At 47.6% G+C, this 20,312-nt stretch overlaps 1 protein-coding gene across 10 annotated transcripts in view; it reads left to right on the top strand.

Annotated features, from left to right (window-relative positions):
- The first annotated feature begins 1,066 nt into the window (after positions 1–1,066).
- PIGG (phosphatidylinositol glycan anchor biosynthesis class G) overlaps positions 1,067–20,312 on the top strand; it is a 45,705-nt gene continuing 26,459 nt past the window's right edge. For 3 of the 10 annotated variants that reach the window (XR_007725572.1, XM_050789786.1, XM_050789791.1), the window contains exons 1-5: positions 1,091–1,356; positions 2,261–2,466; positions 9,147–9,356; positions 10,834–11,022; positions 12,100–12,241. Coding sequence is in view for 8 of the 10 variants with exons in the window: in XM_050789786.1 (XP_050645743.1) it covers positions 1,203–1,356; positions 2,261–2,466; positions 9,147–9,356; positions 10,834–11,022; positions 12,100–12,241 (901 nt within the window). In the remaining 2 variants the exon portion in view is untranslated. Of the gene's footprint in view, positions 1,357–2,260; positions 2,467–2,965; positions 3,037–9,146; positions 9,357–10,833; positions 11,023–12,099; positions 12,242–17,776; positions 19,325–20,312 lie in introns of those variants that run through there. The other 7 variants (XM_050789788.1, XM_050789785.1, XM_050789794.1 and 4 more) reach the window with 5 other exon arrangements.

The raw sequence follows: 20,312 nt of genomic DNA, 5'->3' as shown, positions 1-20,312 counted from the left end.
AATGCTCCTGCATCCCTACACCCAACTGCCAACCTCAGACCCTAACTACGCCCCTTAACAGCAGGAAACAGCCAGACTGACAATGGCGCCCCAAATTCCTACAATTAGTAAGAGGTTAGACTGTTTGGGTGAGGGAGAAGGGACCAAAATGGAGGAAGGTGAACATGGCACAGTCCCGATTGCTTCCGTGTTGTTCATCACCAACTTTCCCGCGCCGGGAAAGTGCAGGGCAACGGAGCTTTGGCCAGGTGACCTCAATCCGAAGAAATCAAACTTACCCGGCCACGCCTACTGAGACGCCCCTATCACGCCCTTATCCCGCCCACTGCCCTCCCCCTTCCAGTACCAATGCATAAAAGTTCCCCGGCAGAGGCCGCTGGGCTTCCCTGGCCCCATACCTGAGGACTGGAGAACCTACCCCAAGAGTGTGTGCATATTTGCAATAAAAGCCTGCTGCTTTCTTATGTACTTTGGCCTGTTTAATTATTTAGCTCTCCTAAATTAAATTAAGACAACAACATATATTTATCTGAACATCAAATCGTGCCCATAAATATGTGCCTTTACAATGTGTCCATTAAAAAATAAAATTTTCAAATAAACTTTTTTTTTTTTTTTTTTTTTTGTGAGGCGGAGTCTCGCTCTGTCGCCCAGGCTGGAGTGCAGTGGCCCGATCTGGGCTCACTGCAAGCTCCACCTCCTGGGTTCACGTCATTCTCCCGCCTCAGCCTCCTGAGTAGCTGGGACTACAGGCGCCCGCCACCACGCCCGGCTAATTTTTTGTAGTTTCACCATGTTAGCCAGGAAGGTCTCCATCTCTTGACCTCGTGAATCCGCCCGCATCGGCCTCCCAAGGTGCTGGGATTACAGGCGTGAGCCACTGAGCCCGGCTTTCCAAATTGAAAAAATTCTAAAACCTTGTACCTCGCAGTGGGCTGCGCCCACCGCGGACTCGCCGGGAAGGCCGCCGCAGAGAGCCTGGATCACCGCCCGCCGGGCGTATTTCCAGCGTGACGCCGCTTTGGCGCGCCGGCGAAAGTGACGCGCCACTGTGGCCCGCCGGCGGACGTGACGCCACTGTGGCTGCGACGGTAAGGCCTGGCGTTCTTGCTTAGAGACGGCTACCTGGAGCCGGAAGCGCGGGTGCAGCAGGGCGAAGCTCCAGGTGGGGTCGGTTCCGCATCCTGCCTGGCGTGTCCACAATGCGGCTGGGCTCCGGGACTTTCGCTACCTGTTGCGTAGCGATCGAGGTGCTAGGGATCGCAGTCTTCCTTCGGGGATTCTTTCCGGCTCCCGTTCGTTCCTCTGCGAGGGCGGTACACGGAGCAGAGCCCCCAGCGCCCGAACCCTCGGCTGGTACGGACCCCTCCCCAGCATCTCCGCTCCCCTGACCCCACATCCCCTAGAAGACCCTTTTTCTGAGCGTCACTGCTCGGATTTCTTCTCGGCGCTCCCCGGTGGTCTCCCGTTATGGTCCCCACCCCAGAATTTTTTTTTTTTTAACCGCTCCAGCGTCTCTTTTCTGTATTCTTACAACTTTGTGGCAACCACCTCTACTGGCCCCACTTCGACCTTCCTTCCTGATCACCACAAAGTAAGCTGTGTCCATACCTGGGATCCGGCCTCTCCAGCTCTACTCGTCCAGAGCCCCCGCCCCTCTCCTGAGGAGCCTTTGGGTCACTGCCTGTTCCAGGCGCCCTTTTTGCCCCCTAGCACACTACAGATAAGACCCCTGCCGATCCCTTCGCGTTTGGGTCTCTTACGTTCCTCCAAGGTGTTTTCCCTGCCTAGTGGCTAAGGCCTTTCTGCGTTAGGCCCCTTCCTAGTCTTCATCTACCCAGCCATATACAGCAAGTAAAGGCGCCCTGATTCTGGACCACGTGCACACACCAGCCGCTGACCGCGAAACGCAGTATATAAACACCCAACCATCCCATTCTTGCAGCTCTGGGTTTTAGGTCAAGCTCCCTAAATGTCCCATCCCAGGACGCTTACGTAGGGATTCCCCTGCCCTGGTACTTCTCACTATACTAAGGATAATTAACTGCTTACTACTGTGGGTCCCTGAGATTACTCCTGTTAACCCCCGTCCATTCCCGGCAGCACTACCTACCAAGTACAAGTCTCCTCCTTTTGGGTTGGGTTATATAGATATGGCAGGATATGTGCTGGAGAAGTAGGTAGAAGCTAGATTGTGGAGGTGCTTGAATGCTTAGGAAAGTTCAAAGTTCAATTTCCTTTTTTTCTTTCAAACACTTAGGAGCCAGTTCTAACTGGACCACGCTGCCATCACCTCTCTTCAGTAAAGTTGTTATTGTTCTGATAGATGCCTTGAGAGATGATTTTGTGTTTGGATCAAAGGGTGTGAAATTTATGCCCTACACAACTTATCTTGTGGAAAAAGGAGCATCTCACAGTTTTGTGGCTGAAGCAAAGCCACCTACAGTTACTATGCCTCGAATCAAGGTAAGTTGGCCTTAATGTTTTAATGAATCATGGTTTGGCTCTTTTGAAGATTTAAAGGGGGCCTCTGTAGTCTTTCGCTTGGAGTTGCAATTTTAAGAAAGTGGAAATTTTGTGCTATCAGTTGGCTGGGGCAATAGAATGCTGAGGGAGCCTCACACAGGACGGAACTGAGACCCATGATTTGTGCCTCTTGTCAAGTAGCCAAAACTCATGCTTCACGGGAAGTATAAAAGATTTACAGCAAGATCACCCAGGCTAACCTACCCCAAGATATACCATTCTTGGTAACCTGCTTTCTTCTTTAATCGCCACTGGGTCATTTGCAATCTTAGAAGGAGCCTTTAGAGCTGATCTAGTTCAGTCTCTAGATTTTATAGATAGGAAAGCAAACCCAGATAAGTTAAATGTGACTTCTCCAAAAGTATCCACCAGTATACATAATGATCCAATTAGTATGATCTGCCTCAACAATTACCACTGTTTCCACCATATCCTTCAGGTGTCCAGCCTACTGACAGCAGCTTTGAAGTACATAGTGCGTTTCCCAAGAACCATGGGTAAAGAAAAAAAGTAAGCCTTTATTGATTGGCTCGAAAACTTTTGAGCAACTACTATGTGGTGATATTTTAATGGGTATACAATCGGGGAGAAAATAGTATCTCTGCCTTCATGTAGCTTTTAGTCTTTAGATATACAGTCACTCGGCCGGGCGCGGTGGCTCACGCCTGTAATCCCAGCACTTTGGGAGGCCGAGGCGGGTGGATCACGAGGTCAGAAGATCGAGACCATCCTGGCTAACAAGGTGAAACCCCGTCTCTACTAAAAATACAAAAGAATTAGCTGGGCGAGGTGGCGGGCGCCTGTAGTCCCAGCTACTCAGGAGGCTGAGGCAGGAGAATGGCCTGAACCCGGGAGGCGGAGCTTGCATTGAGCCGAGGTTGCGCCACTACACTCCAGCCTTGGCGATGAGCAAGACTCCATCTCAAAAAAAAAAAAAGAGGCCGGGCGCGGTGGCTCAAGCCTGTAATCCCAGCACTTTGGGAGGCCGAGACGGGTGGATCACGAGGTCAGGAGATCGAGACCATCCTGGCTAACACGGTGAAACCCCGTCTCTACTAAAAAAAAAAAAAAAAATACAAAAAACTAGCCGGGCGAGGTGGTGGGCGCCTGTAGTCCCAGCTACTCAGGAGGCTGAGGCAGGAGAATGGCGTGAACCCGGGAGGCGGAGCTTGCAGTGAGCTGAGATCCGGCCACTGCACTCCAGCCTGGGCGACAGAGCGAGACTCCGTCTCAAAAAAGAAAGAAAGAAAACATGCAGTTGTAAAGTGTGGTTAGTGCGTGATGGGAAAGAACAGGATGTGATGATTAGTGGGTGAGAAATCCCGGCTGAGGAAATTGCATTTAAACTGAGAGTGGAAGGATGAATAAAGTTGGGGACAGAAAGGAGCAGAGGGGTTGAATTGTGTTTGTGAGTGTATTGCATGTGAGTGTGGCATAAAGTCTCTGACGGAGCCTTTGCTGTGTGATTGATGGGGTGACAGCTTGTTACTTGGTGAGAAGGAGCTGCTTACTGATTGAAGGCTTGGGGGCAGCCCCGGTTGTCGATGCTCAGCGAATGTTCGCTGGATGAAAGCAGTCTGAGACTGGAGGAAGCACAGTGCCATATCGCTCACTGACTTTTTCCTTGAATGTTTTACTCTCTCTGCCACATTTCAATGTGATGTGACCTTCATTCAGCAATATTTATTGAGCATGTACTATGTGACATGCTGTTCTAGACAGGAGGGATGCAGTGAAGAACAAGACAGCATTGTCCTCATGGAGCCTACTTTCTTTTTTTTTTTTTTTTTTTTGAGACGGAGTCTCGCTCTGTCGCCCAGGCTGGAGTACAGTAGCTGGATCTCAACTTACTGCAAGCTCCGCCTCCCGGGTTCCCGCCATTCTCCTGCCTCAGCCTCCTGAGTAGCTGGGACTACAGGCGCCCGCCACCTCGCCCAGCTAATTCTTTTGTATTTTTAGTGGAGACGGGGTTTCACCGTGTTAGCCAGGATGGTCTTGATCTCCTGACCTTGTGATCCGCCTGCCTCGGCCTCCCAAAGTGCTGGGATTACAGGCGTGAGCCACCGCGCCCGGCCATGGAGCCTACTTTCTAATTGGAGGAATAGAAAATCGGTAAAATATGAATCAATGAAGATCGTTTCAGACAGTGACAACTGCTCTGGAAGGAATGGAGCGGGAGGTGAGGGAGAATGAAGGAGAGGGGCAGGCACCTTTGATCACAGCACCCCGTTTCTGCCGTTCTGCTGAAACTAGCGGTGGGAATCTGAGAGAGACATCCACGCCCCTGACCTCAGAAACACCGATTTCTTTATCTGCTCTCTCAGAAGTGTGGAGGGAACCCTTTTCTTCCTTTTTTTTTTTTTTTTTTTTTAAAGATTTAACAGGCAGATTTGAGAAAATGTGTAAGTGATTGTGCAGGCTCCAGGTTCTATTCAGACAGCACGTTGGCACTGTGGTTCTTGGCGCCTCTGTCTCCAGCTTATTGGTTTCATTTCACCTTTGCTGGGGAGCCTCACCCCAGAGCTAGTGTTTTCTTTTGTTTTCAGTCCTTTGAGGATTCTTGCTCCTTATTTCTCCATCAGGGAGGAGCTAGAACAGAAAGCCCATACTGGAGTTAGGATTGTACAGCTCTGGAGTTTGGTAGGTTGGGCAGTGTTGGTTGAGGAAAGTGTCCCCTGCCCTGCCTCTAGTCCGAGAAAGGGCTCAGAGCATCTCCTGGTATTGATACATTTGCAACCAGACGCCAACCCTGACATGTCCAGTGAGCTATCACTTGCTAAGACCCTGTAGCAGCTTTGTTTTAAAGTCCTGTAACTCATTTTTGAATGCCTTCTCATTCTTCAAGCACTTTCTAGTCATAACAATAGCCGGCATTGATTGACAGACCTGAGCTTTCCCTTAGATTTCCTAGGACTGTGAGTGCGGCCCACTCGCTGCCTGCACACTTTCTGGGATGAGGGGATGCCAAATCCCCTCTGAGGTGGGGTGTGCCTGGATATACACATTTGTTAAATTCTGTACGTGCAAAAATGTAATTGTATAAAAATTATATTTCAATAGTTATTTTTTAAAATGTGAGCCTCTCTCACCCCAAAATCCCACTCTTTAAAAGGCAGCCAATTACTCTTGATGAGTATCCTTTTAGATTCTTTTCTGTGTGAGCTGCGTGTGACCTGTGTGGATGAAGGGCAAGGGAACACAAAAGAGGGCCTATATGAGGATGAAGAGGTAAATGGGAGTGAGGCTGCACAGAGCCTCGAGGCTCTGGGCGATGGCGTTCAGTGTTCAAACCCAGCAGAGGGAAAACTATGGAAGGGTTTTAAAGAGTGGTGTAGCAGGGTCTGATTTGTGTCCAGATGGGATTTGGGCAAGAAAAGGTGCTAGGGCATTTATAATAGTTCAGACTGGAGCCCACAGCAGCCTGGACGACGGTGGTGGCCATGGAGATACTGGCTCAGTCAACCTGTATTCACATCTACGGTATTTCAAGAGCACCTGTTCACCTCATTTCTTGTGCGGGGTAGAGATCATCCATCTTTAAATTTTCACAATATGATAAACAAAAACTGGCTTATGGGTTGTTCTGTTTACCCTGCTCTGATTACTAGTCCAGAATCTCTGCATATGTTTATTGGCCATTCCGCTTTCTTGCTTTGTGGATTCTATTATGTAGTCCGCCCAGCTTCCACAGGACTGTCGCTCCTTGATCCGAACCTCTTTATACATCATGGATGTAACATCTTGTATGTCATGTCCACAGTCAATAATTGTTTCAGTTTATCATGTTAGTTGACTTTGTTTACAACATCTTGACAATATAAAAGTTTTCTGTTTTCATCCCTTCTTTTGTGGCTTTTATAAGGCACCCCCTTTGTCCTCACACTAGCTTGGGTTCCCACTGATATTTTTAAAGAGGGTAGGGACCACTTTAAATTTTCCCTAGGTAAAGAGGTTCATGATATGTTATTAATTGAAGAAGTTTGAGACTAATTTGTATAGTTTGCTACCATTTTGGTAAAAAATATGTACCTTCATATATTTGTGATTTTATACACGTACACACACACACACACACACACACACATACACACACACAGAAAAGGGTCTAAAAGGATACTCACCAAGAGTAATTGGCTGCCTTTTAAAGAGTGGGATTGGCCGGGCGCAGTGGCTCACGCTTGTAATCCCGGCACTTTGGGAGGCCAAGGTGGGCGGATCACAAACGAGGTCAGGAGATCGAGACCATCCTGGCTAACACGGTGAAACCCCATTTCTACTAAAAATACAAAAAGTAGCCGGTCGTGGTGGCAGGGGCCTGTAATCCCAGCTACTCGGGAGGCTGAGGCCGGAGAATGGCGTGAACCCGGGAGGCGGAGCTTGCAGTGAGCCCAGATGGCGCCACTGCACTCCAGCCTGGCTGACAGAGCGAGACTCCACCTCAAAAAAAAAAAAAAAAAAAAAAAAAAAAAGAGTGGGATTTTGGGGTGAGAGAGGCTCACATTTAAAAAAATAACTTTATTGAAATGTAATTTTTATACAATTACATTTTTGCACGTACAGAATTTAACAAATGTGTATATCCAGGCACACCCCACCTCAGCTCTAACCCCACCCTAGGAATATTGATGGCTGTTAGGGTTATTTTGGTTGTTTGTATAGTGACTTCGTATATTTTGGTTGTTTGTATAGTGACTTCGTAAACGACTTCTGCAGTCTGTCTCCCCGGCAGCATGCGAGCATGCGGCAACTGATGTCTTCACTTAGGTCTTTTGGTTCTTTTGGTATTTAAGTTCTTTTTTTTTTTTTTTTTTTTTTTTTTTTGAGACGGAGTCTCGCTCTGTCGCCCAGGCTGGAGTGCAGTGGCCGGATCTCAGCTCACTGCAAGCTCCGCCTCCCGGGTTTACACCATTCTCCTGCCTCAGCCTCCCGTGTAGCTGGGACTACAGGCACCCGCCACCTCGCCCAGCTAGTTTTTTTGTATTTTTTTAGTAGAGACGGGGTTTCACCGTGTTAGCCAGGCTGGTCTCGATCTCCTGACCTCGTGATCCGCCCGTCTCGGCCTCCCAAGGTGCTGGGATTACAGGCTTGAGCCACCGCGCCCGGCCTAAGTTCTTGTTTTTATTTTTAAGCCTGTCTTCCTGAGGCTCCGGAAGCCTCAGGAGCTAAGCCCAGGCTCCGCATAGCTTAGTGGTCAGCCAGTGATTGGTCAGAGGTTGTGCTTCAGCACCCCTGATGTGTTTTCCTAACCTCCCTGGGTGTGAGGCTTCTCGGTGGCTGCTGCAGCTTGCAGCTGGAAAGGAGGGAGGTGGGAGCCGCCCTGTGTGGAAACACCATGGCACTTGCTGTTCTTACTGAGATTCCGTTTTTTTCTTAAATAAGCTCTTCTCAATCTGTTCTATAATTTTGGTGAATTTCCAAAGTACTAAAATGGTTGCTTTTGACAGTTTCATCCAGTTTTATTATTGCTCCTGGGGGAGAGATTTTGCTGAGCTCCTCCCCGTGGCATTCCAGAAGTCTGGATAATTCATACTTGCATTTATTTACCGTTAAAGATGTCTTGGTAAAATTATTTCACCTGCTGGTGTTATCCAGGTTCCTGTTTATTTTCATTGCACAGGTTGCAGGATGCCAGTGCTGGCTGAGGTGGCTCTATAACTCTAAATCACAGAGATCTGTTACCCATTACGATGGCCTCTTAGGTTCTATGCTAAAAGCAGGGAAATTCTTGACTCAATTATATTATCAGAAGGGTATAAGGACACGTCACCCCCAACCCCTCCCAGAAAATATGGTGCAACATTGAGGGCGGGAGCAGAAGAGACTATCCCACTGGCCTCCCTGGCCCAGTTCACTTTGTAAATTGCTGAAAGTTGACGCTTTAGGACTGCTTTCATCCTGGTTTTCCACTCAAAGGTAGACGTTGGAATTGCTGGATTCTTAGGAGTCATATGGACTTTGCTTGTCACGTGGAGATTTGAATCTTAATTGGGAACCTGGCAGAGGCTTTGAATACACAGGTTAATGTTTTTAATGTATACCTCACTTTGCCATTTGCTTCAGCTACATCACGAACCCATAGCTGCTTCTCTGGCTGCTGTTGTTGTCTCGCTATCCCTAGCCACTTCCTTTAACCTCTTATCAGCTGGAAAGATTATTATGAGCCATGAATGTCCTTTAATATGGTTATCTTTATTATTATTGAGTTTACAGTTTTTTACCAGAATCTATGTGCCACTTTCTCTTCTTTACCCTAATTACTGTCCTAACTTTGACCCAGCCACCAGTACTAGGGATACCCTAGCTTTATGCTCACCTATTTTGTCCATAAAATGATCTTCAGACCAGCCTGGGCAACATAGTGAGACCCTGTATCTACCCAAAAAAAAAAAAAAAGCCGGGTGTGGTGCCGCACACCTGTAGTCCCTGCTACTTGGGAGGCCAAGGTGGGAGGACCGCTTGAGCCCAGGAGTTCAAAGCTGCAGTGATCCATGATTGTGTGACTGCAACTCCATCCTGAGCAGCAGAGAGAGACCCTGTCTCAAAAAAAAAAATTCTTCAGTGCCCTTTTCATGCTCCGGTTTCGGATTCAGTAGTCTAATTCTTGCGTTTTCTTACTGAAGGCGTTGATGACGGGGAGCCTCCCTGGCTTTGTCGATGTCGTCAGGAACCTCAATTCTCCTGCGCTGCTGGAAGACAGTGTGATAAGACAAGCAAAAACAGCTGGAAAAAGAATAATCTTTTATGGAGATGAAACCTGGGTTAAATTATTCCCAAAACATTTTGTGGAATATGATGGAACAACCTCATTTTTCGTGTCAGATTACACAGAGGTCAGTTTTTAAAATAAGAAAATAAATCGTACTAGAATATCATACTAGATAGAGCCTGGCATCATCATTGCTTAGTGAGAGATGATACTATTTTGTATTTGGTTTTATTAATTTATGGGGAGTACTATGGACAGTTTTAAAAATTATTCACTCACGTAATCAGTTGACAACCCAGAAATACAAACCTGAAGCAGGTGTGAGCAGAGTTTTATGGAACCCAGAGCTTAGAACAGCTGAGTGCCATTGAGGGGCAGAGAGGATCAGAAAGGGTGACACAGCCAAGGGGCCGTCTGAGCCGAGTTGTGATGGGTGAGTGGGGACTCCCCAGGTGGGCAGAACAGGCTGGTATCCTCTGCGTATGGCAGAGCTATAAGACTCCACACCCTGTTGGTTCTGCTGCAAGCAGAGCCTCTTCGAGCCCTGAGGGCAGGTGATGGACTGGGTGGGGCCTGGCCATGAGGGGATTTTCCTGGAGCTTTTCCAACAAAGACCCGCATGTTAGAAAGCAGACCCTGGGGCTGAGGCAGGGGCACACCACACCTTCCTGGCCTGGGGTCTAGCCACCGTCACCTCCTAGATGGCTGGGCCTTGTGGAACATCTGCAGTCCTATCCTGGTCCAAAGCGGGGCGCTTTCAACAGTTACTTTTCAGTAATGACTGAGTTTTCCTGACTGTACATGGCATCATTGAGAAACACTTCTCTTCATGGGAGATTTTTTTAGTGGGAGGGAGATGAGCGAGCTGAGGGGTCAGGGCTCACCAGGCTGACAGCTCTGTCTGGGGCTGATCAACTGCTAATCTCTCCTCCATGATGTGTTTATTTCAGAAATAAATGTGATCACTGAGTGCTGTGTCTTTTTCCCTCCAAGAACAGCCTTCTTGTAGGACACATGTAGGTGCCCTCAGCTTCACTGTCCTGCTGGTTACTTCAACTCTGGGTACTGTCCTGTCTTTAATTAACTGCCCGTTGCCCTTAGTTACCTCGTGACAACTTGGGATCTATTTAACTTGCCCATTTGCTAACTTTTAGTTATGCCCATCAAGCTCAGCAGTGATCCCACAGAAAAATATTTTTGTTAGAACAACCCTTGCTCATTTAAATTATCTGTATTATATCTTCGATCCATAGCCTAGAAACATAAAAACAGTATTAGCAAAAGTGTAATCTAATGCTAATGTTCATTTATTTATTATAGACGTGGGGTCTTGCTATGTTGCCCAGGCTGGTCCTGAAATCTTGGCCTCAAGCAGTCTTCCCCCTTCATCCTCCTCAAGTGTTGAGATGACAGGTGTGAGCTGCTGTGTCCTGCCTATTTATTTATTTTTAATGACATAGATTTTGTTGTCTTTCAACTCACCCAAATCCTGTTAACCTGAATAAACCCCTAGGTTTTAAGATGACTGTTGCCTTTTCCCCGGGGAGTGAAGATCCAGGGAAATTAGGTGAGCTGTTTATACGTGTGTTTCCCCTTCAAAGGTGGATAATAATGTCACGAGGCATTTGGATAAAGTATTAAAAAGAGGAGATTGGGACATGTTAATCCTCCACTACCTGGGGCTGGACCACATTGGCCACATTTCAGGGCCCAACAGCCCCCTGATTGGGCACAAGCTGAGCGAGATGGACAGCGTGCTGATGAAGATCCACACCTCGCTGCAGTCGAAGGTGAGGCTTGCCGTCGCGCACTGTGTGGTGATGTGGTTTCACGTGGATATTCCCTAGGATAAATACAACTGCCTGAGTGAATTCAGGGTGCCTGTGTGAATGTCCACCATCAGTCTGCCAGCCAGGGGCTGCATGCCACGGGCAGCGCTGTCTCAGTGTCCAGTGCACTGACTGTCTTACAGCAGCCCTGCAGAACAGCAGCTCTCACTCCTACCCATGTGCATTCATTCAACTAATACCTCCTGAAGACCTGTGTCACTCTTTCTGTTCTGTGTCACTCTGTTCTGTGTCACTCTTTCTGTCCATGCATTTGGTGCATCAGTGAAACAGTCAGTAATCCCTCGTGAAGCTCGTGTTCTAACCAGGAGAGACTAACAAGAAACATGAGTAAATGAGTATGTGAGGAAGTGATGGGTGCTGCAGAAACTCAGAGGGCAGGAGGAGGGGCTTTCAACAGATGTTGAGAGAAGCCTTCCCTGAAGATGTGTGCAGGGTGAGCAGAGACTTGAAGGGAGGGAGGGGCAGATGGTGTGGTCTGTGCACGAGTGTTCCAGGTGGAGGAGCAGCAGCGAGGGTCAGACACAGCCTGCCTGGCTTGTCCCGGAGCAGCAAAGGCTGTGTGGCTGCAACCCCAGGGGCAGAGAACCCTGATGGGTGCCCCCACGTGGTGGCTCAGAGCTCTTGCCTTGTGCTGTGTGTTGTGTTCTCACTGGAGTCCTGTGGAAGAGATTCCATTTGACAGATGAGGCGATGAAGGCACGGAGTAGAATGTGTCCAGAGTCTCACAGCTCGGCAGTGGCAAAGACAGAAACCAGATACAAATCCTCTGCCATCAGAGGGCAGAAATGCATCCTGCTGTGCTCCATGAACTGCGTACAATGCTGTGGACTTCATTTACGACGTTATTTGACTGTGACCCTGTGATCTGGCTATGAGCTCAGAGGGGAAAAAAAATCTAATTCATTGAGAAAGAGCTACAACTCTGTAAAGTAAAGCTAAAACCGAAACTTGTCTTCTTAAGATGATGTGCTCTCTTCAGTCTGAACGCAGTTGAAATATTTTTCCTTTGCCTCATAGGAGAGAGAGACGCCTTTACCCAATTTGCTGGTTCTCTGTGGTGACCACGGCATGTCTGAAACAGGAAGTCACGGGGCCTCCTCCATGGAGGAAGTGAATACACCTCTGATTTTAATCAGTTCTGCGTTTGAAAGGAAACCTGGTAAGAATTTAGGAATGTTAACATTTGGAAACTGTATTATATTTGTTTTTTTTTTTTTTTTTTTTTTTTTTTTGAGACGGAGTCTGGCTCTGTCGCCCAGGCTGGAGTGCGGTGGCGGGATCTCCACTCACTGCAAGCTCCGCCTCCCGGGTTCACGCCATTCTCCTGCCTCAGCCTCCCGTGTAGCTGGGACTACAGGCGCCCGCCACCGCGCCCGGCTAATTTTTGTATTTTTAGTAGAGACGGGGTTTCACTGTGTTAGCCAGGATGGTCTTGATCTCCTGACCTCGTGATCCGCCCGTCTCGGCCTCCCAAAGTGCTGGGATTACAGGCGTGAGCCACCGCGCCCGGCATATTTGTTTTCTATAGTCTGGTTTTAATTTTGAAAACCTATTTTTTAGAAGCTCCGTAAGGTTGAAGTCCCCGAGCAATGTGAGAATGAAAAGTAATGGGGCACAGGGCCGGGCGCGGTGGCTCAAGCCTGTAATCCCAGCACTTTGGGAGGCCGAGACGGGCGGATCACGAGGTCAGGAGATCGAGACCATCCTGGCTAACACGGTGAAACCCCGTCTCTACTAAATACAAAAAACTAGCCGGGCGTGGTGGCGGGCGCCTGTAGTCCCAGCTACTCGGGAGGCTGAGGCAGGAGAATGGCGTGAACCCGGGAGGCGGAGCTTGCAGTGAGCTGAGATCCGGCCACTGTACTCCTGCCTGGGTGATAGAGCGAGACTCCATCTCAAAAAAAAAAAAAAGAAAAGTAATGGGGTAAAAGGCTTTCGGGATCTGAAGTTACATTCCTTCCTCTAATCCTTAAAATACAAATATTCTTCGTCAGAATTTTCTTGTATGAGTGTTGCTGCCTGGATATCTGGAACTGTTGAGAAAAACTGCCAGTAGCTCAGACATCTGGACAGCACATGTGAACTGAAGGAAACGTGAATACCTTGGCTTTTTAAAAAGTTTGCGTTATTGAAAACCATCTGTCGAACAGCAGTGTCAGCAAGAGTCATGGGACCCAACCAGAGCAGGACAGACAGAGGCCCCGTCTGTCAATATTCAGACACGCCCCAAACACACACACACCCCACTTTGACCTGTGCCCTGACTCAGCCGCCAGCCTACCCACTCTGCCCTCGCGGCCGTCGGCCTTGCTGTCCCGTGGGCGGCCTGCCTTCCGCTTGTGCCTGGTTTCTGCTGCCACATTTCACAGACTCACTCGCGGTGAGCTCAGCGGTTATTTCTGCAGTGCAGTCAAGCATAGCAGACGCTTTTGGGCGCTGCTCTCACTGACCCTTCAGCACCCTTAGCGCTGCTGGTCCCATAGCTTCTGGGACCTCACATCTTTCTGGTTTTCCTCCTTTTCTCTCCTTTGCTAGCCTAGTTTCCTTTCCCTGGTCTTTTTTACCGGACTGCCTTCTTGTTTCGTTCTGCATTCGCCCTGGAGATATGGTCTCACCTGCCTCTGTGGTTGTAAATGCCATGGATAGGCCCTGCACTGGTCAGATTGATCTCTCTAGCTGTCCCCATTCATCATTCTTGGCATGGTTTATCATTGCAGACTTATTGATGGATTTTGTTTATTTATGGGATTCATATAACATCTGCCTCCACATTACACTTTAAGCCAGATGAGGACAGGACCATGTCTGTTTTGCCCACCATGAGCCTGAAACATTGCCTGGCACGTGACAGTTGCCAGCAAATACCTGCTGAATGAACAGCCCTTTCACTGAAGTGAGAGTTAGTTGGGGAAGCATCTCCATCTGACCTCTTCTATCTTTTTTTTTTTTTTTTTTTTTTTTTTTGAGACGGAGTCTGGCTCTGTCACCCAGGCTGGAGTGCAGTGGCGCGGGGCTCACTGCAAGCTCCGCCTCCCGGGTTTACGCCATTCTCCTGCCTCAGCCTCCCGAGTAGCTGGGACTACAGGCGCCCGCCACCTCGCCCGGCTAGTTTTTTGTATTTTTTAGTAGAGACGGGGTTTCACCGTGTTAGCCAGGATGGTCTCGATCTCCTGACCTCGTGATCCGCCCGTCTCGGCCTCCCAAAGTGCTGGGATTACAGGCTTGAGCCACTGCGCCCGGCCACTCTTCTATCTTTTTATGAAGCTTCTTCATCTTGAATGTCTGACCTGGCAGAGCTGGGAATGGTGGGGGTGGCTGCATGTGTGCAGGCTGCCTGCACATGCCAAACTCATCACTAGCTTCAGTCCTGAGAGGTGGTTATGTTGTGTTTTCTTTATTCTCATCATGCCCGTTTCATGAGCCAGGACTGTACTCTGGTGTACTCACAGCGTTGGGCCACCATTATCACAGTCAATTTTACATAATTTTCCTCACCTCAGAAAGAAACCCCATACTGTTCTGCAGCCGCCTTCCTCTTCCCCAGCCCAGTCTTCTCTCCCTCCCCCAACCCTAGGTAATCATCATCTTTGTAGATTTGCCTCTTCTGCATGTTTTGTGTAAATGGAACCATGTGGTCTCATGTGCGTGGCCTCTTTCATGTAGGATAGTGTTTTTCCAGGTTCATAGTTATAGCATGTATCAAGACTTCATTTCTAGGCCAGGCGCGGTGGCTCTCGCCTGTAATCCCAGCACATTGGGAGGCCGAGGCAGGCGGATCACCTGAGGTCGGGAGTTGGAGACCAGCCTGACCAACATGGAGAAACCCTGTGTCTACTAAAAATACAAAATTAGTTGGGTGTGGTGGTGCATGCCTGTAATCCCAGCTATTGGGGAGGCTGAAGCAGGAGAATCACTTGAGCCCAGGAGGCGGAGGTTGCAGTGAGCCGAGATCGTGCCATTGCACTCTAGCCTGGGTGACAGGAGTGAAACTTCCCGTCTTAAAAAAAGAAAAAAAAGACTTCATTTCTTTTGTTGTTAAATAGTCTTCCGTTGCATGGATTTAACACATTCATTGACCATTCGTGAGTTGGTGGACATTTGGGTTGTTTCCACTTTCTGCCCATGATGAATAATGATGCTGTGATCATGTGTGTATAGCTTTTTGTGTGGATGTATATTTTCCTATGTTGTCATTTTCTTACTCCAGTATAGCGTGTCCCCACCTGCCACCTCTGTGCTGTTGTTATCAAATATGTCGCTTTTCTGTATGTTATAAACTGATGGCATAATTATATAGATATGGTTTTATATAATTGCTTTTAAATCAGGAGAGGAAAGAAGACAATGCTTTTATAGTATCTTTCGTAATTATGTAATTACCTTTACTGATGCTCTTTGCTTTTTTATGTATCTGAAATTTGATCTGGAGTCACTGGCTTTCAGCCTGCAGAATTTCTTTTAGTATTTCTTGCTAGCAGATTTGCTAGCAAAGAATTTTTTGTTTTAGAAAAAATTTGGGATGTCTATTTTGTCTGCTTTTTGGAAAGATAGTTTTGCTGACTGTAAGACTGGGTTGGCTATTTTTTTCTTTCAGCATTTTGAATATGCTGTCGCACTGCCTTCTGGCCTCAATGGTTTCTGATGAAAAGTCAATCTTAAATCTGATTGGGTTTCCCATTTCTTTGTCTTTTAGCATTTTTGCTATAATCTGTATTTTATATTTACTCAACTTGGAATTCATTGAGCTTCTTGCATGTGTAGGTTGATGTGTTTCATCAAATTTGGAAAATTTTCTCTCTATTCTTTAAGTTGCATAATCTCTATTGATCTGTCTTTAAATTGCTGGTTCTTTCTTTTGCCAGTTCAAGTCTATTGTTTTGTTTTGTTTTGTTTGTTTGTTTGTTTTGAGACGGAGTCTCGGAGTCTCGCTCTGTCCCCTGGCTGGAGTGCAGTGGTGCGATCTCAGGTCACTGCAAGCTCCGCCTCCCAGGATCATGCCATTCTCCTGCCTCAGCCTCCTGAGTAACTGGGACTATAGGCGCCCGCCACTGTGCCCGGCTAATTTTTTGTATTTTTAGTAGAGACGGGGTTTCACCGTGGTCTCAATCTCCTGACCTTGTGATCCACCCACCTCGGCTTCCCAAAGTGCTGGGATTACAGGCGTGGGCCACCGCGCCCGGCCTCAGGTCTGTTGTTAAACCCCTTTAGTGAATTTTCTGTTTCAGTTACTTTTTTTGAGATGGAGTCTTGCTCTGTCACCCAGGCTGGAGTGCAGTGGCATGATCTCAGCTCACTGCAACCTCCGCCTCCTGGATTCGAGCTATTCTCCTGCCTCAGCCTCCCAAGTAGCTGGGATTACAGGTGCCCACCACCATGCCTGGTTAATTTTTGTATTTTTAGTAGAGACAGGGTTTCACAGTATTGGCCAGGCTGATCTCAAACTCCTGACCTTGTGATCTGCCCGCCTCAGCCTCCCAACAGTTATCATATTTTTTTAACTCTAGAGTTTCATTTGATGCTTTTTAAAGAATAATTTCTGGCCGGGTGCGGCGGCTCACTCTTGTAATCTCAGCACTTTGGGAGGCCAAGGCGGGTGGATCACGAGGTCAGAAGTTCGAGACTGCTTGACCGACATGATGAAACCCGTCTCTATTAAAAGTGCAAAAATTAGCCAGATGTGGTGGTGGGTGCCTGTAATCCCAGCTACTCAGGACACTGAGGCAGGAGAATCGCTTGTACCCGGGAGGCAGAGGTTGCAGTGAGCCGAGATTGTGCCACCGCACTCCAGCCTGGCGATAGAGTTAGACTCCATCTAAAAATAATAATAATAATTTCTATCTCTTTATTGATATTGTCTATTTGAAGAGGAAAGGAAGAGCAGGGGGAGATGGGAAGGAGATCGCATAATCCTCTATCGGGAACTGAGGGAGCTGGGGGAAAGGGAGCTCTGTGTTCTGGGCTGCACCCACCACAGGAGAGTTTCTGTCCCACTGGGCTAGGAGGGGGAGGGATGGAGCAGGACACAGTTCAAGGGCTACAGACTCTTATGCTTCTTACCAAGGCCTAGTGGATTTTCTTGAATAAAGATTTCTTCATTTGTTGTGTACTCCTAGACAATTTCCAGAGACTGTGAACGGTGATAGTGGTGGTTTTTAAAATTTTTACCATTTATGCTTGTTTCATTGATGAGCAAGTTCATGGAGCTATTGACGGAGTCTCAGTCGCCCAAGTTCATGGCCGGAGCTAGCTCGCTGCAAGCTCCGCCTCGGGTTTTACGTCATTCTCCTATTCCCTATATTCTGCCACCTCAAGGATTTTTTTTTATCGGGGTTTCACTGTGTTAAAATCGCATGCAAATTTTCAGTTTTAGGCTTGTTGGAGCTACTCTTAAAAAATAAACGTTAAAAATGGTGCAAATTTTATTTTATTTTCAAAATAAGCAGTTTTTTTTTTTGTTTGTTTGATTGTTTGTTTGTTTTGTGAGTGAGTCTGACTTCAGAGCACACTTAGCTCCGCCTCCCGGGTTCAGGCCATTCTCCTGCCCAGCCTCCCGAGTAGCTGGGACTACAGCGCTGACCTCGCCCGCTAGTTTTTTGTATTTTTTTTAGTAGGGGGGCACCGTGTTAGGTCTGGTCTCGATCTCCTGACCTCGTGATCCGCCCGGGGTTACAGGCTTGGGCCAAAAGGAGGTGTTTATTATTTTCAAAATAAGCAGTTTTGGATTGTGTAGTGAGTGACTTCAGAGACACTTAGCCCGCCACTGCCCATCCCCAGAGTGCTGACCTCGCCGTGTGGGCAGCACAGGTCTGGCTGCTCCAGAGTCAGGGGGTTTGGGAAGGAGAGGATGCCTGTTCGTGGACGTCCACAGAGGGCAGAGCAGGTCTGTTTTATTTTCGGCCTCTTGCTACTGGAATGTTTGACCCTATTTGTTGTTCTGTCCCCCAAGCCTGCAGTGGTGCCTGGCACCTAGTGGATGTTTTATCACTTGTGGATTGAATGTCAAAGACTCTGCAGGCGAGCCAGTGGAGGTAGAGACCGGCGGTGAAAGGATGCTGCTGGGCTGTGGGAATGGTTTTCTGAAGTGCTGGAACTTCTTTCATGGCCCCTCATCATTGGTGGGGTGCAATCCACAGGCCTACCCTGTGTTTGTATTTCAGAATTACAGTTATTAAAATAGTTTGTGCAGGTAAGAACTGGTCACAAACCAGTCAAATATGCAAAATCAAGAGGCCAGAAATAGACCTCAGTGTATCTGGGGATTTGGTGATAACGGTGGCATCTCAGATTAGTGCAGAAAAGACATGGTGCTCGATAAATGATGCTGGTACCCCTGGCTGAGCTTTTGGAAAAAGGTAATGCAGACTGTCTGCCTTATTCTTTACAACAATATCAATCCAGATCAAAGCATGTTAATGTCTTTAAAAGCCTATAGTGTGGAAAATTTTAGACGTAGACCAGTAGCCGCAGTAGTATAATAAACCCCCTAGTCTAGCTTCACCAGTTATTGGCCAGTTATAGCCAATCTTCTTTCATCTGTGCTCACACTCATTTCCCTTCTCCTTTATTATTTGGAAGCAGACTTCTAAAAGATATGTGCTCTTTACCCCCATAATCTTCATGCCCTTATCACATTTTTAAGATAGTGTTAATTCCTTAATATCACCGAACAGTGTTCATCCCTCCAAGATCTGTCTCTCTCTCTCTCTCTAAGTGTTTCAGCTTGTTTGAATCAGGCTACAAGTAAGACCACACATTGTAATTTGTTTATGTGTCTCTTAAGTCTCTGTAAATCTCTAGGTCCCCAGCCCCAAAACTCTTTGGTTTACTACGGTTTACTCGTGTGCATTTCCTTCTTGAGACCTGCAGTCAGCAATTTCTCCAGGATGCCCTGCTTCTTTTTAGTGGAAAGTGGTATTTCAAGACCACTGTCTCAGAGCTACCAGTGCTAGCTCTGAGTGGTTGGTCATTGTTTCTAGACAGAAAGAAGAGATTGTTTTAAGATAAAATGATCTTGTGTTTGTATAGATTCACCTTCAAAACCGTAAAATTGACTTCTTAGGTCTTACATCTGTACTTTCTTCTCCCTAAGTTTAGAATCTTGGTTGTCAACAACTCCAGATACGATAGAATTAGAATATCACATAATGACTCATTGGCTTTATCCCGCAATAGACACGTAACGGTCTCAGAATAACTATGCCAGCACTGCCACTACCAGTATGAGGGTCAAAAGCAATTTCAGGTGGGTTTGCTTTTGTTTTTGTGTTTTATTTTTTTGTATCAGCTCAAAGCACTTAATGTAATAAAACACTGGAAGAAAGAAGCACTGGAAGAAAACAGCCACACTGGAGTGGAAGGTTCTTTCTAAGCATGACCTAGAAGCCATCATTAGAGAGTTGGCCAAGGCCTGATTAATAAATCTGACCAAATTAAAAACTCCCTACAACAAAAAATTACCACAATCAAAGTAAAACCTCCACAGACTCACACCTGAGTATCTAAAGACACCTCACGCACCACCTGTCCTAAATAGCGTCCCTGTGGCCTCTCAGCGCCCGGCAGGTGTGCATTGAACTTCCGGGGTATGGAGCTGTTTGCTCTCGTTACAGATGAAAACACTCCGACCAAGTTGAGTGTCTCCTTCGAAATCAGTGGATGGTGGCAGAGCAGTGGCCTAGGCCCATTGTGCTGACATCACAGCCATTCTTGCAAGGAGATGGGAGGATAACCACTCCCTGTAGGGGACTGAGCTTTAGCCAACAGGCAGATGTCCAGCTTGTCCAAGTTGATTAGAGCACCTGGCCCAGCTGAACCTGCCTCATTCTGCGCTCCCCTGTAGAAGCACCCACAGCTGCTCCGGAGCCGTGAAGGGTTCATTTTCTCCATGAGCAACAGCATGTGTACTCATAGAGGGCAGAGCATGGGACGCTCCAAATCCAGAGGGGCCAGGCTGTCAGCGATCCCAGCCTCACTTCATTCTCGGTTGGCTGTTGACCTTGCCAAAGTGACGGTCCCTCCATGTCTGCTGGACCACCTGCTTCCTCTGTGTTCAGCCTGTGCTCCGTAGCCTCACTGTATGGAATTCCTCGTATGAGTCTCTCTCCCAGCCTTTTGCAGGCTACTGAAGGAAAGACACCGCCCCTGGCATAGAATGGGTTCTGTTACTGTATCGACACAGCAAGCAGTGAGGTGATTCCTGTGGGGTTCTGTGTTGAATGGTGTGAAGAGAC

Source organism: Macaca thibetana, chromosome 5 (genome assembly GCF_024542745.1).
Source record: "Macaca thibetana thibetana isolate TM-01 chromosome 5, ASM2454274v1, whole genome shotgun sequence".
Taxonomy (NCBI): Eukaryota; Metazoa; Chordata; class Mammalia; order Primates; family Cercopithecidae; genus Macaca; species Macaca thibetana.
Note: the sequence above shows the minus strand (reverse complement) of the source record. Positions and strands in the feature narration are given on the sequence as shown.